Here is a 16,665-nt window from a genome sequence, read left to right as displayed (position 1 = left end):
TTTTTTTTTTTTTTTTTTTTCTTTTTTGTTAAATAGCAAGCTCTTTCGGTTTGGCTGTTGCTGTTGATTGTATTTGATTATCACTAAAGCATCTTTAACATCAGCAATAACAAGATTTGCAATTATCACTGCAATTTTTCAACATCATCACTAACAACAGCCACCAGATCTTTGTTACAGATCTTAAAAGTTCATTTCGAATGTAGGTTTGTAGCGAAATCGTCATCATTATCATCATAATTATCGTCAACGTCATCATCATTGCATATTTCATTCGTTTATTGGCAGTGAAAGAGGAGAGCATAAAAGACAAACCATTGTCGAGACAGACAAACTGACAGATAGCATAGCATTAAGCTGGTTTACCGAGAAGACTGTTTAGCTTGTTAGCAATTAATTAAATAGGTTTCGACAAATTTTTGCCTTTCAACGCCATTTATTCTCATTTACGTATATTTCGCGCGCGCACCAATCACACCTTTTTAACGTAAATGCATAAGGTTACCACCCTATTCATTGATTTCGTTATATATATATATGTCGAGAGGGGCGATAGGGGCGAGATGAATACATTTGCATATAACATTCGATTTCACTTTGGTCCGTATCACCTTATACTCGGCTCGGCACATTTAGTTATTTTTAATGGTACACTAGGTGCCATTAAATAACAAACCGAAAAAATAAGGATAACAACCAGAAATCACAAGTGGCGATTTTCTGTATGTATATAGCCTCCAGCTAACATTTTTAGTATAATTTTGACACCACATCATTTCTTTGTTTTTTTTTTTTTTTTTTTTTGCTCTCCTTTCTTTTTGTTCGGTTTCATTTTTTCGTTTTAAAGAATTTTTTTCTTTTTTTTTTTGCGTTGATTGTCATGATGTTAATGTGCTTTGATTGGTAATATATATAAACCTTTCGTAACGAGGAACTTAACCAATTAGAAGGGTAGTAATTAATTTTTTAAGCCGCTTTGGCGATTCACTTGTCTTTCCTTCGCGTACTAGGTGGCAATTATAAGAAAATTTCACTTAGGTGACAAAAAATGCACTGAGAGAAATGTTTCCAAATTTCCTCTTTTTTTTTTTTGGTTTTTAATTCAAAACCTTAATCGAAAGATTTGTTTTTAAATTTTACTTTAGTACTCTTTCCCAAAAAAAAAAAAAAAAAACAAAAATGGCCTCCTTTAAAGTGTTTTGTCATAATCGAAGCAGAAGATAATTTCAACTTTGTTTGTACGTAACAAACAATTCAATGAGAACAACTACTACCATTGCCAATAGCGAACACATGCCAAGATTGCTTTACTTACTTTTTTACTCATTGCAGTTATTCCGTATTCAAATTTGCTCCATAAGCTAAGCGATTAGATTAGAAAACCTTTAATTTTTCTCTCTTATACGAGTAGGTTGTGCTTAACTTCCCTCTCAATTTACTGTATTGATCAGTTTGTAGAGTATTAGAGTTCGCGGGCTTTTTGGAGAGAACCTACCGCTTTCACGATCATAATCACAAATCTTAGTACAAGTCCATTCTTCAATGCTGGTTTCTAGTGTTGCAATATTCGCCCAATATGTCCATACAAGCCATTGAACTTTTTAAAGGAGAAGAAGGAGATGAAGTTTTTAAAACAATGCATTCTATAATATGTGATACGGCTTATGCACCACCCGCTACACGCTATTACAAAAAAAAAAAAAAAAAAAAACAAAACAAAAGGTATCAAAATTGATTATTTTCCAATTTTGAGTGCACATGTTAGAACCAGTCTTGTGGTCAATGAAGCCTTATGGCCTTTGCTTATCGAACTAATGTTAATTCATATAAAATTTTTACTTGTTTGCGGGTCCCTTGTTTAATGTGGAAGCGATTGTTATAGCAAGTAGTGCTACTTACTATTAATGTAAGTAAGACAATCCATATTTTGATATTAAATCGAATCCCCTATGAGTCTCTTTGTACACGTTTCGATAGAATGCTTCTACGATGGAATTGTACAGGAAAAGTTGGGATGAATTAGGTCTAAATTGTTATATTAAATGTTGGGCTATTAATTATTCACATCAAAGCTTCAACGGTCCTTCTCCATTAGGCTAAAGTTGCAAAATTGCTATAGGAAAGATTTTTGCTTTACGAGTACGCGGGAAATATCAAAGGTACTTTTAAGGTAATTTAATCTACATAAAAATTAATTACTGTCAGATCGATAAAATATAGAGAAAACCAACCTACCTATACGAACGCGTAGCACGCTAAAAGGAGCTTCTCTAACACTGTACCTATACATGTGATTATAAATGGATGCGCATTTTACATATGCAGGTATTTTGAAATGCTTTGCCGAGTCAGTGTTTCTCGCATAGATTTTTGATCTATGAATTTTTGTCTTTTGCTATCTGTTTTTATTTTCGATGTACAATCGATATTGACATTTGATATCGACGCTACTATATGTAAAATATATGCACTTTCATATACATATCAGCAAGTTTGTACATATTTTAGAGGTATATCAACAGAAGTCGTTGTACTACTACGAGTGACGGGCTATTAATTTTTTGGACAACATACAATTTACATTTTCTTTTTTTTTTTGGTTCGTATTTTTTATCCTTTTTTTAATACAAATTCATAGAGACCGAATGTTCGGGGCAGAAGTGGTTTCGCGTGTATTCGTGTGCTGACACGGAAGTGTGTTGTTTCCTTCAAAATTTATTTCTTTAATATTTTGGAATAACCTTTATTTTTTTTCTTTTTTTATTTTTTTATCTCTTACGTTAATAATAATGTTGCTGAGGGGTAATTTTAACACCTCAACAACACAATCGACAAATATCATTAAAATTGTACAAGGATTGGCGTAAAAAATGAAAAATTAATATACAAACGAAAAATGAAATGTTTGAATATTTGGATGAATGAATGTGGACATGTAAGATGCCATGCCCCGGATAGTCCCGATTACTGTCATAAGTTTATTTTCTTTCTGCTGTTTATGTAATAAAAGTAAAGAGAGAGAGAGAGAGAGAGAGAGAGAGAGAGAAAGAGAGAAAGATAGTGTGTGTGTGCTTGTGCTACGGCTTGGCGTCATGCATCAGCTGCTAAACTATAGTTGATATTAAAAACGTTAGTACGTGGTTGGGTGAAGCTTCTTAGCTTCTTTTGCACTTGTATTTATTATTACAATTTTTTCTTTTTTTTTTCATTTTTTTTTTTTTTTTTTGTATCAAAAGGCAAAATAATGCGGTGAACTTCACTAGAAAGTTGTGTAGTAAAGGAGACGAATTTGTATTAAGGGGAAGAGTCTTGGTTATATATATATATATATATATATATATATATATATATATATATGTTTGTATATTTTTGCGTAAGTATAAGGTTTAGTGCTCGCAGGCACGTTTAAAAGATATGCTGTTATTTTCGCACCTCGACATCAGTTTTTCGCACTTTACAACTTCTAATTTGTGCCAATATTGAAAACACACAAACTCATATGCTCACTCGCAGGCACTCAGTCCAAAGAAGAGCTTAGTGCGAAAGGCAGCGGCAGCATCTCTGAACAACAACAATAATATCAATGATTATTTCACACCTTGACTTCACACCACGTTATCGTGGCATGCGTATCGGTAATTTTCTTTAAAAAACAAAAAATGAAAAAAACAAAAAAAAAAAAAAAAAAAAAAAAAAGAAGGAAATTAAATAAATATCTTTGTGGGTCAATCGTCAAGGTCCGCGCAAGTTGTAGAATTGAAAGTGAAGAAATATATTTTATCAGTAAATAATGAGTTGCTAAGACTATTATCATTAAAATAATACATGATGCTGTTAGGTCCTATGTTCATTGGTACGTTCAGCATATCTGTCCGCATCAATCAATCAAGGTGTTCATTATAGCTTTAGTTAAAAATAAAATACCGCCTACTGTTTACACTTTCCTCAAGGTCATGGTTAAAATATGTAAAAAAAAAAAAAAAAAATGAGGTTCATTTATTGATAGCGTATCTTATGTATAAATGATTAAAGTTTTGTGACCTGAGTTATGCTGCCGCTTTTTACTTTGGCATTTTGACTAAATTCGGAACCTCCATAAAGCATATGTAATAAATTGATTGAAATCTTAACTCAAATCTCCCTCTCTCTCTCTCTCTCTCTCTATTTTCCTGTCTCTGTCTCTGTCTCTTTATTATCATTTCAACAATCAAAGTCACGTCGTTTGTACTTGTGGTACGATCACAAGATGCCTAAGCGGTTAAAAGATGAAAAGTTCAATGCTTTCATCACTTCTTTAAAGGAAATGAATAGCAAACAGAGCGTAAGTTATGAATTTTCTTAACCCCAACGTTGCCGTGCCACTTTTAAACATTTTAACGATTTCATATGGCGTTTTGTCAAAAGATATATGGCCTAAATATAATGCAATATCTCGCGCTGTATCAGTGCATCCGTGCATCCGTCACAATTCTTGCAACGTGTGGTCGCGCGTTATCATGCAAAAGGATGCTTTTGAGCCTCTTAACCGATATTGCTCGATATCGTGCAATTTCTTCAATTGATGTCGGTAGATGTCTGCAGTGACAATTTTAGCATCCGGTTTTTTGCGGCTCATAATATACTACAATTTTCTGATCCCATCATATGCACAGCAAAACGTAATGATCATGAATATTCCGCTTCGGTGTCGATGGTTCTACTGGATTAACGCATAAATTTTTTGCGCTCATTCCTTTCTGGTCTGGTATGCAACGAATTTGCGATATTGAAACGGTTCAAAGTGGCATTTTCATTCAATTCGTATGGCAGCCATTTCCCCTCCTTTCGGTTATTTCCGATCGCAGGTAAAAACGTCTAGATAGAGTTAAATTCATCAACTGTTAAGTTGTTTGAAACTTGTTAAGAGTTTGAGTTGAGTTTTTGGTCAATAACTCTTCCAATTCATTGTCTTCGAGCTTTTTTTTTTGGATCCTCTAAGACGTTCCTTGCCATTCATATCAAAATCACCACTTTCAAACCGTTCAAATCAAAACAGGCAATTAGGATATGATATAGCAGCATCACTATCAGCTTCTAAGAGTGTTCGACGGGCCTAGGCAGCAGATTTCTTCAAATAGAATAACAAAGGCAATGAATGTCGAAAACGTAATTTTGAACGCTCCATAATCGGCGTCGGCGTACAGTAAATAAATCAATAACATTGGATGGAGTGGTCATCGTTGCGTACATTGATAATTCGCATTACTTTGTCATATTCACCGATAGATGTCGCTGATGAAAACGCATAAAAACACTTGTTATAAAGCAAAGCTTGGATATATGCAAATGAGTTAAAACTATATATACATAATATGGTATACACACTAACAATCCCGGAACCTTCATAAATGATTGAGAAGTACAAAGTGATATGATTGATGTAAATTTAGGTTAATCTTGTTGAATAATCCATGAGCGACCTAATGCTTTGCTTAATTAAGTTTCCGCTTAAGTAAGAATTCATGCATAAATACACCCATAAAAACTAGAAAATACGTTTACTTCTGTAATAAATCTGAAAAATTAGATATGTTTGTTTAAGTACTTAACGGTAGATGCTTGTCATTGAGAAAATTCATTGAATGTTTTGAAACGATTTTGAATATCATCGCGTTCAGAGAGAAAATTCATGGAAGGAAATATTTTGTCTTGCATTGAACACTCCCAAACTCATTTCCAAACAACATAGACATTAAAGGAAAGTCGCCTTACGTCCAATTTTTTTTCGAATCGCAGCGCTACAAAAGCACAGACGAATTTGAGTTTAGATGTATACTCCAACCGCTTTATTTATTCATTTATTCTGCATTTTTTGAGAAACTAATTAATTGTATCCACAATTCGTTCTTGGCTGACCCAAATTTAATTGCGGTTTATTTATTCGAGACCACGGATCAAATTAACTCGACATCAGTTTCCTTTGAAATGAAGCCCTGACGTTTTATAACTCAAAAATACTGCTCTCTTTGTTCGAATATTTCAAAGCAATAGCATATGCTGTTGAAATTACGAAAAAATTATTTCATAGATGCGATCTTGAGTGAAATGTGAAAGAACTTAACTCATTGTAATCAATATAAGGTTCAGATTGAGAAAACAATTCGGAAATGATCACTCGCCATGTAAAATATCTTAACAAAAATTGCTAAAGTAAAAGCAAAAAAGTTTCGATCAGATAAGATCCCTGCCATATAACTCAACTTATGAAAGTTAAGCCATTTTATGCGGTACAAATGTCTAATATAAAATATTTTATGATCAAAATTGATCCGTAACAAGAAATTGATCTAGGAATTAATTATATGAAATTTGCACAAGATAGCTCTATTTTCTACACCCAAGGATTTCTATGAAAAGTAAATCATAATATGGCAAGAATTTTTAATTTTTGATATTTGAAAACTAACATAGCTGAAGAGTAAAAAGATCTTCTATAAAAAAATGAATTATGTAAAATTGAGTCGACGCCAGTTCACGTTTCCTTTATTGGAAACATGATATATTCTCTTAGATGCAAGCAAAATGATATCTTATTTCCATTTCTTTTATACACTACGATGAAGAGCAAAGTAGAGTAGGGTAGGGTAGGGTAGGGTATTTAAAAGCCTAGCTGACTCGACTGTTTGACTTTCATTTAACGTTACGTTAATTTGTCTCCTATGGATTAATTTCATAAGTATAACAACAATAGAAAATGGTTCGGCTCTTTACTGTTTCCCGCATTAAATTCATTGTAAAATATTTATAAACAACATCAGGTAATATTCTCACAAAACTTTAATTCCAATAAGATGTGATGTGTGATGATCATGGAAAGCATCCTTTTCAAATTGTAGAAAATATCCTTGCAATAATGTACCGCCTTTATTGGACACTAGATGTCACCTCATCGCATAATGATCGAATTAGGTTCCAATGTGAAACTAATTTGAATTTCCTTTACTCTGAACAATCATGCATTGTAAGGATGCTGCGTGCGAAATCTTTTTAAAGCAATGAGAATGCATTTTAGAATCAAAAATGATGAAAGCATATATGTGTTCATCGATCTAACCCATTATCAAGCAATCATTTATATAATAAAAATCTTTATGATTAAAGAATGCGGATGGGATGATAATGTGTGTGATTTAGTTTATTACAATTTTGCTAAAGGTTTCCAAAAAATTAATTTTAATGTGGACCTGTTCGGGCGTAGTTTCAAATCTTAATATAGCTATGCTGGCTTAGGTATAGCTAACCGTGACATGTGAATACAGATATCCTTAATCAACTTGTTTTCGTTTAGGTTGAAAAATGATTACTTGAAACGTATTTATAGAATTGGATATAAAAATCATCTTTTTTCGGTGGTTGAGGAGGTGGAGGTAATAAATGTAATGATTACATATATATATATATATATATATATATATAAAATTAAGAAGAAAATTTTAGTTAAGAGCTTGTGCTTAATCAAGACCATTGTAAACTCAATAAATTCAGTTATTAATGTAAGTATGTATATATGCAACTATTAAAATAGTGACTGTGGTGCAATTTTTGCTTTGTCGCACTGCACATGCACGCAATTACTGACCATATACAACAGCACGCATGCGGAATATAATTTCAACATTAAAAAGCAACCAGACTCAGAACGCATTAATGAAATGATGTTAATAACAACAACAATATTTACCTACTTTGCAGCTGTCCCCTATGCTTAGTACACACGATATGTATGTATTTATGAAAACATTTACAAGAAATCAAGGCAATCAAATCTTTGGAATATTTTACTATATATATTTTTGCTTCTTCGATTAATTCAAGAATATTATTAACGTTTATAACTTTTAAGACGAATCTCAATCACCCATCCATACATGCCCTTACAGATGCATGCGATACGCAATCCCGTTTATTTGCATCTTATCCCGCGTATGAGTGCGCAAAGTGATCTCATTTCGTATCTACATATCTATATATCGATCATCACAATTACTATGAACCTTACGAGTTTTTCTCAAGCGCGCGTATGTGTTTGTGTGGTTCATGTACATTCTAAGAATGTAGCCAGATGTTACAAATGCTAGAATGTATATAATAGACTCACTCACTAATGTTTAATAATGATATAAAAGCGAGAAAAAACAAAAAAAAAAAAAAAAAAAAAAAAGTAAAAGAAGTAGAAAAACATACAATAATAATTTTGATAAAACGTATGGCTGGACACGCACGCGTGCTATGGCGCACAAGCCACAAATCAGACACTCATCACATTTCAAGTCTCCAACAATGTGATTTTGTCAAATTGTATGCATATGCGCCCGCGTGAGCGGCTTTAATTCAACAATCATTTGCAATCATCAGCAGCGCGCACTTGCAAATCACGAAAACGCTAGACATTTGATTAAACAAGCAACCTACCTAGCAAGCAAACCTATCAGCATAAGCATAAGGACATTCATGTATGTATATAGCAAATTAATTATATATATATATATATATATATATATAAAGTTAGTGTTTTATCGTGATTATCATTTTTATTATCATCGCCATCATCATCATCATCATCATCATCACGCTCTTCTTCATAGAAGTCTCAACACTAGCTACTTACTTACGACTTGCGGTCACTTGTCATTTGCGTGTCGCTTCTATCTTTTTCTATCCAAGTTTCTTATGATTAGTTTTCTTCAAGTTTTGCCTTTGCTTGCATTGTCTATTCAATTCATGCATAAATGCAAATTTAGAATCCGTTCACTAAAATCGGAAGCACGTGTCATTTGTGCGACACAAGCATAAACAAACAAAGAGTTCTTTGTAATCGCTTACCCTCAAGGTTATACTATCATCATTTGTCGTTAGCATATAACTAAATACATTATTTTGTAATGATGTTCAGGTTTCTTTAGGTTAATGTGTTAGAAGGTCTATAGGGTTACACTCTATGCATATGCACTATGAAAAGGTGACAAAAACGCACTCCTTCTCACAATATGTGGACATTGATTGACTAGCTTTCAAAATCAATAAAATATTTATGCAAAATTTCAGAACAAAACATTTGTAAACATTTTCATCATTCAAGGGGCTTTCCAAATGTTGATCATATATCCCTTTTCGTGCACGATAACATTTTGAGTCAAGTGACCGGATTGCTTAAAAGAGTCAACATAATTTTGGTTTAATCAATTTAATCAATTAACAAAACCTATTCCATTACATTAATTGTTAAACGAAAGAGGGAACATGACTAAGTCGCCCAAGAATCGCAAGCTACCATCTAAGAGATCTTTGATTTTTACTTTCATTCATCGCAAAGAGTAATCAACTTGGAATACCCCTTACAGTTGAGCCGTATTACGGGAATGTTAATTTAATTTCTCTCAACACTTTTACGTCGCCATCAGATGAATAGGTTGCGAGATAGACCTGCAGATTCTGCACTCTTTTCAATTCCTCTTCGTTTATTCGTAACTTCCGTAGTGCTCTCAAAGTACATACTTTAATAGCATATTGAATGCAATGAAGCTGAACATGTCTATGATAGAATTCGAAGAATATTTGCTCTTAAAGGCAAGAAAGCTCAAGCAACCTTAAAAAATCTCTCAACAGTTTATGAAAGTTAATAATTAATGGATCTAGCATTTATTCACTAAATTGTTGTAAATATTAACAAAAGCCATTCAAATATTCATTACATTAAGGGAGCCTATGAAGCCTATCAAGCCTAAGAAGACTAAGAGGAATATTAGAAATATTTTCACTCTATTAAAACACTATAACATGTTCCCAGATAGTGAGAAAGAGAAAGTGCCGATACCGTATAAATCTACCCCGCGATAGTATCCTTTCTTAACGTGTATTCTTAATGCGTGGTGCTTGTAAGGTGAATACTTTTTAGGCGACGAATAGGCAATAGTTAAAAAATAGTAATAAAAACGGATGGAAGTACAAATGTATATTCAAATTTTGAATCGATTTAAGCCCATCTGTCTACCCGCTTGACCGCCTCCGGAATGTCTTTGCTAAACACTCCACTAGTCGCGAAAAAATTCAGATGCCATTCTTAAACTAAGGGCACCTCTGCCTTTAAAAGCAAAAAAGAAAAAAAAAACGAACGTTTTCTGCTTGCGACTAATGTCCTACAACAAATATAGCGATACAAATGTTCAAGTGTATCCAATTATCTTGTGCTTTGCAATGGAAACTTGCTTTTATAAACTTTGTCCAATTGACGGCAATCTCTTTGTGATCCTGACTAAACCCATATAACGTAACTTGCTCTGTTTTCTTAAGCGGTTTACCTTTGAAGATTAAATTAGCTCACAAACTCCAAAATTACTTTTAAATCTTCTTCAATGCATTGCATTAACAGTATAGAGATTGTATAATTCTTGTGACTTTGCAGGAACTGCACATATGATGTAGATAACTTCTGATATATGGATATAACTGTTGATATATAGATGGCTGTGGTTAACAAATATAGGCAACAAGAGGTAAATTTCGTATTGCGAGAGAAACTTTAGCCTAAATCCAAGCATTTGTTCTCCCCACCCAATTGTAATCTATCAAAGGATTCATGTTCAGCAACCATCAAGGAATTAATATCTACGCTTAAATCCTGTCGACTTGAACAGGTCTGAAAGAAAACTTTAGCTTTGGCTTCATTCGGTGTTTGACGTAACTCTTCTTACAGTACAGCGTACAAAAGTGGAAAACAATCAACTACGGATGTCTAATATCATAGAGTATGTAGAGTATAAATTTTGTTTTTTCTTCCTTTGTAATCTTTATCTCTTTTAATCTAACGGTGTAGGGTATACGGCTATGGTCAATCAGTCAGAGGATGCCTCCTATACGTATTACACGGCAATTATCATAAAATAATGGGGACAGAGATAGGGAATAATAGCGACCTAGTGCATGTGCGCCTTTACTAAACAAGCACTTACTGATAGCTCCGACCAAGTAATTTCACGTTTATAAAAAAATGCCTCCTATGAAAAGTTTTCTTTGGAAAAATTTGCAAGAATAATATCCTTTGGTAAGCCAATGAAAATAGTAGCTGCCTTATAGAAGATGCTGTTTCGCTTTCAAAATTGAAAAAGTTTTCAGTTTCTTGTAAGTTTTTTTTTTTTTTTGAAAATTTCCAAAAAAAGTTATTGTTAACAACGCCGTTGACAACTGTCGCTATTATTTAGGAGAAACCGTATGTTTTCTTCAATTACTTTTAATATCTCAAAAAAAAAAAAAAGGCAGAAAATTCATAAGAAAATAATATTGAGCTCATACAAGAAAACATTTAGTAAAAAGTTTGCAAAAAGGAAAAAGTTTCCTATGCACATACATACGTAGATATATGTTTAAGGCATTTAGACGACATTTCGTATTTGAAAAGGTCTCCCGTTTTCCATTAAATTAAATGACAGAAATTAAAAGTGACTCGCAAAAAAAAAAAAAAAAAAAAAATTACAAAGAATATTATTTAAATGTCTTTTAAAATTAATTTAATCAAAAATATGTTAAAAAAATAATTTTTATTTTTCTTTAAATCAATTATTTAGATTACTTTAAATTTTGCAAAATAAAATAAGTAAAAGAAAATTCGTTCAGGAAACAACTTCGATAATATTCCAAGAAGCAGAAGAAAATTACGCAGCACTTGTGATAATAAAACGTACTGACGGTTCTTTCATTCAAATTAAACTAAACTCGCTTGCAAGGAGCTGAAAATATCTTTCTGGCTTCGAAAAATGGAAATCAAAGCGAAAAGTAAAAAATTGATGAAATTTCATTTTCAAAAAAAGTCTCCCACCTACAAAAAAAAAAAAAAAAAAAAAACCAATAAAGAATTCGTTCTAAAGAATCAGAACGCATACACTTACATATATGAATGCAAACATTATAAAACAAAAAAAAAAAAAAATAATAATAATAATAATAATAATAAGACTTTTAACTGAAAAGGAAATTTTCTTTTGACAAAGATCAGATATCCTTTTGTAAGCAACTCAGCAAGAAGAACAAGAAGAAGAAGAAGAAATGGAAACACAAAGAAATATTGTATTGTAAGGACAACTACTACTACTACTATTACTACTACTACGACGACCGCTGTTACTATACCTACTACAAGGATAGATTCCTAAATGACATTCTTTTCATATATCATTACATCTTAACGCAGCCACATAGATGGAGAAAACAACAAAATAGTAAAAATGAAAGTAAGAGAATAAACGATAATTTCATGTGTATATGTAAAAGAAATAAACGCAACACAAGAGCCAAACACTATGAATAGATAGATTTGAGGTTAACAAGGGTAAGTTTTTCGTTTGTTGTATTCTTTTAAAGATCATTTCCCTTCTACGCACGTATGAGCGCAACTCGACTCGATCGACAATTCTGTTAACCAGCATTCTATCTTAACAGTTTGTATACATTTTAAAGGATTCAAAAGTTTCTGTTATATAAGCAGTCAGTACACATAACTAAGTGTTTTTTAACAGACGCCCCATCATCAAGCGCAGATTTTGATGATATAGGTCCGTCCATCCTTCAATGATAGCCGATTCTAAATTGCCTAAAGTAGAGATAAATAATTGAAATTTGCTTTCTCTTAACTAATTTCCTCCAATCACATGTAAAAATATGCGTGCGATCGTTAAGAAACTGAAACAATCTTAAAAATAATTGAACAAATATGAATGTCAAGAACGTGTTTATCTATCCTAATGTGTAGAGAATTTCCCATAACTTTTGCTAAAGCAAGTGTGAAGGATAGGCGTGGCGAGGATTGGAAATATTGAAGTACATATAATGTGCCATTACCACCCATTCATTTATCATTTGGCAAAGATAAAGTTCAAGAATTTGAAATCGTTCGATATGATTATTACCATAGTAAGCATTTCTCGCATGATCTTAACAAGATATTAAGGTGGAAAAAAAGAGTTGAGCTATAGTAATAGAGGCAATAGTCTGAGATGCAATTTAAAAGTTCAAAATTGCTTTCTTCTTCTTCTTAAGAAAGAAAGATCATATGCGCATCGATTGATGCGCATTTATCTCAAGCAGGAACTATCCAATGACATGATATAGCCAAAAGGATGTGGATACACTCTAAGTGCTTAGATTATTCTAGTGTGGTTAATAGGCAATATTAACGTTTCCTGAGAATCGTAAATCGCGCATAAAACGAACGCATCCATAAATGAAAGGAAACAACGACTTATCCTACTACAAATACTTCCCTTTTCCGTATAGCTTTAGCTATTTTGCACGCATTTATGTTTGAATATCTTTTAGTTGATGTTATTAAATTGTATAGTTTTTGTAGAGATTAGCCATGCGGAGGGTATAGTTGAGCGAATTCAGTTTGCGAATAACTGAAAGAATTTTATATGCGCTATGCAAATGAAAATTTAACAATGGGAAAAACCCTTAGGGGAAGGTGTAATTAACTTATATAGGTTTATAGCAGTTTTAAGGATTAATTTTTTTTGTAAAAATCCCTAAAATATTGCAAATTCATGGACAGGAGTATTTTAAAGTGCGTACAGGTATTCAGTTGGTTGATTAATAGCACAACTCGTCCTTAATACAAACGTAAATCGAAATATATTTTTGAAAATCACGTTTTTTTTTTTTTCTTTCATTTTTATTTTTATCATTCAGTTAGTTAATGACAACCAATAACTGGGAAGAATTTTCATTTTCTAATATTTTGGTATTTCCGAGGAGAATAATAAATATCGCGACCATTGTAAACTGCAAAGTTTATTACAATATACATTATAAAACGGCGGCGCTAAACTAGAGCGCCTTGGCTGTCTACAGACAAAGTACATTGTGTATATATGCCTGTATGCGAGCAGAGTAGTCGGACATACTGTTAGCTTTCTTTTCATATTGTAAAATGTTAAACCTGTTTAAAAACCCAACCAACCAACCAACCAACCAACCAACCAACCAACTAACTAACCAACCAACATACCTGCACTATACTGTAATCGCTGACTCTATTCATATATTTTTAGTTGATTTACTCTCGTCGTGCATTGTGGCTTACTCTCTGTGCCGCTCTCTGAAAAAATGAAAATAAAGCCTAGAACTATTTAGAAGATCACTTGTGTGTACACAAAATGTAAAATGTTGAGAAATATCAAAAAAAAAAAAAAAAAAAAAAAGAAAAAGACCCTTAACAGAAAACCTTTTTAAGCAGGTAGTTAATGTCACACACAACCACCAGTTTGTTTATGTTTGCTTGGCTGGTTGGGTCGATAGAGTACTTAAGGGTCTGCAACAGGACGAAGGGTATCATTGTGGAATACGTTTGCGAAGAGTGAACAACACGAAGCAAACAACTCGTTTCTAAACATTTTTATATATATATAAATATATATATATATATATATTTATATATATATATATGTATATATTTGTATACAGCGCAATTTCATTCATCACTCGGCTTGAAACTAAGCACGCATTTACAAGAAAAAAAAAAAAGAGTTTATTATCTCAGTTGTTTCTAAACGATCATCAAGCGAAGACGTAGGTTACGCGAGCGACGATAAAAGTGTGGATTTAAAATAGAACTTTCGTAATTTTGTGGATTATTATCGTTTCATTTTTTATATTCGTTCGTTCTTTTTTTTTTTTTTTTTTTTTTAAAACTTCAACAAATTCATTTAAATAATAAAATAAGAGCATAATGGCTAGTGTTTGCATGACCCAGAATAAATATCAACACCAACAACAGCAGCAACATTTTCACATTATCAATCAAAATATGACAATTTTAACGCAACAACAAAATGCTTCCTATCAACTTCAGTTTCTAAATAACGCCAAATTACCAGCTATTGCACCCGCTCCCACGAAAATATTGGGTAATAGTAATATGCATAACATACAACCATCACCGAGCGCGATGATCGGTAAAAAGCGTTACACTTACGCCAATATGCCGTACGGCGAACAATTACCATCGGTGGCCCGTCGTAATGCCCGTGAACGTAATCGTGTTAAGCAAGTTAATAATGGCTTTGCTAATTTGCGTCAACGCATACCGCAATCAATTATAAATGCGCTGTCTCATGGTGGACGCGGCGCTAGTAAAAAACTCTCCAAAGTTGATACACTACGTATTGCTGTCGAATATATACGAAGCTTGCAAAATCTTTTGGAATCTTCTCAGCCCTTTGTCGATAATTCGGTCAACAGTAATGGCAGTTTGCATTTTGATGATAGCAGTACTGATAGTAACAGTAATTATGTATGCTCCCCGTTAAATAGTCCTACAGATGCTCAAGCCTATCAGTTGGCTCATTCACCCACGCCCTCCTACTCTGATTCTGATATATCCATTAATGGTATCAATAGTTTCTTGCAACCTTTAAAAATACAAGAACCAGAACAGCAACAACAACAAGAGCAGCAGCAGCAGCAGCAGCATCAGCAGCAGCAACAAGAATTCAAATTTGATGCATTCGAGCAACCTGACGATGAGGAACTTTTAGATTACATCTCCTCTTGGCAAGACGAGTAAAAAAATATCTTTGTTCCCCGTTGCACATAAAGCAGCTACACGAACCCGCCTTCTTACATAACACAGAAGCCTCACGGACAGACGTCAAAATTAATAAACAATATAAATAAAATAGATTTAATATTAAAAGCGTGAGATCGACATAAGCAACACCCAGTGAAGCGCACCTATAAACATTTGCATTTTTCTGAATCGATCGATACGGAAAAGCGCATATCGTATTGTCACAATTCATCGACCCAAGAGTTCCTTAGATGGAATTATGTACAAATTTTGTAAATATTTTTTATATATATATTCATGTAATTGCTTGCACAATAAAGCAGTGCCTTTAGTATTATTAGGTTATTAAATATAAACAAGTAAACAAACATAGATTTATTAAATACCGGAGGACAATGATTAAAAGCATAAATAGCTTAAGATCAGTATAAGTAAGAGAACATGGAAGACTCTAAACTATTTTGAATTTAAGCTACGTTTTTTTTTTTTTTTTTAAAAATACAAACAAAAAAAAAAGTAAAAAACAAAAATTAAATGTCTATTTTTTTATGATTTATTAAAAGAACTGCAACACCTGTAGGGGAGAAGGAAATTTTTAAAATAAATATACATTTATTTATTTATTTATTTTTTCTTTTGGAGTGCATTTCCCAAAAACCCATTTAAACGATGATTTTGAAATACTTATATTAGTTGAATTTTTACAACATTATTGCCGGTAACTTTAATTATTTTTTTGTACCGGAATATATGTAAAGCGTCTAGCAATGTATTTTGCTTGGCAGACATTACATAAAGTTGGGTTATGTTGTAAAAATATATTCGCACATATTTAGCATCCGGGATACTTGCTGAGATCCTGAGATGTCAAAAAACTCTGATCAGGAATACTTACAAAGCCCATCTCGCAATTATAACAAAAGTAAATTGATCGCAAAAGCCTTAAGACAATTTATAATTTTCCTTTTTGTTATATAATCAAGAAAAGATTACCGGTTTTTTTTTTTTTTTTTCTAAGCGGGGAAAAGTATTAAGAGCCTTAAGTCAATGTGGGATTTTCACCGCACTGA

General features: G+C 32.6%; 1 protein-coding gene across 1 annotated transcript; it reads left to right on the top strand.

Annotated features, from left to right (window-relative positions):
• The first annotated feature begins 14,703 nt into the window (after window positions 1-14,703).
• LOC119640415 (achaete-scute complex protein T3) lies at window positions 14,704-15,906 on the top strand. Its single transcript, XM_038038447.1, has one exon. The coding sequence runs from the start codon at window positions 14,756-14,758 to the stop codon at window positions 15,590-15,592; it is 837 nt and encodes a 278-aa protein (XP_037894375.1). The 5' UTR covers window positions 14,704-14,755; the 3' UTR covers window positions 15,593-15,906.
• Window positions 15,907-16,665: the final 759 nt, after the last annotated feature.

Source organism: Glossina fuscipes, unplaced genomic scaffold (assembly GCF_014805625.2).
Source record: "Glossina fuscipes isolate IAEA_lab_2018 unplaced genomic scaffold, Yale_Gfus_2 0, whole genome shotgun sequence".
NCBI lineage: Eukaryota > Metazoa > Arthropoda > Insecta > Diptera > Glossinidae > Glossina > Glossina fuscipes.
Note: the sequence above shows the minus strand (reverse complement) of the source record. Positions and strands in the feature narration are given on the sequence as shown.

Excerpts from the sequence above, each read along its gene's own strand:
- LOC119640415 (XM_038038447.1), top strand. The coding sequence starts at position 14,756 with ATGGCTAGTGTTTGCATGACCCAGAATAAATATCAACACCAACAACAG.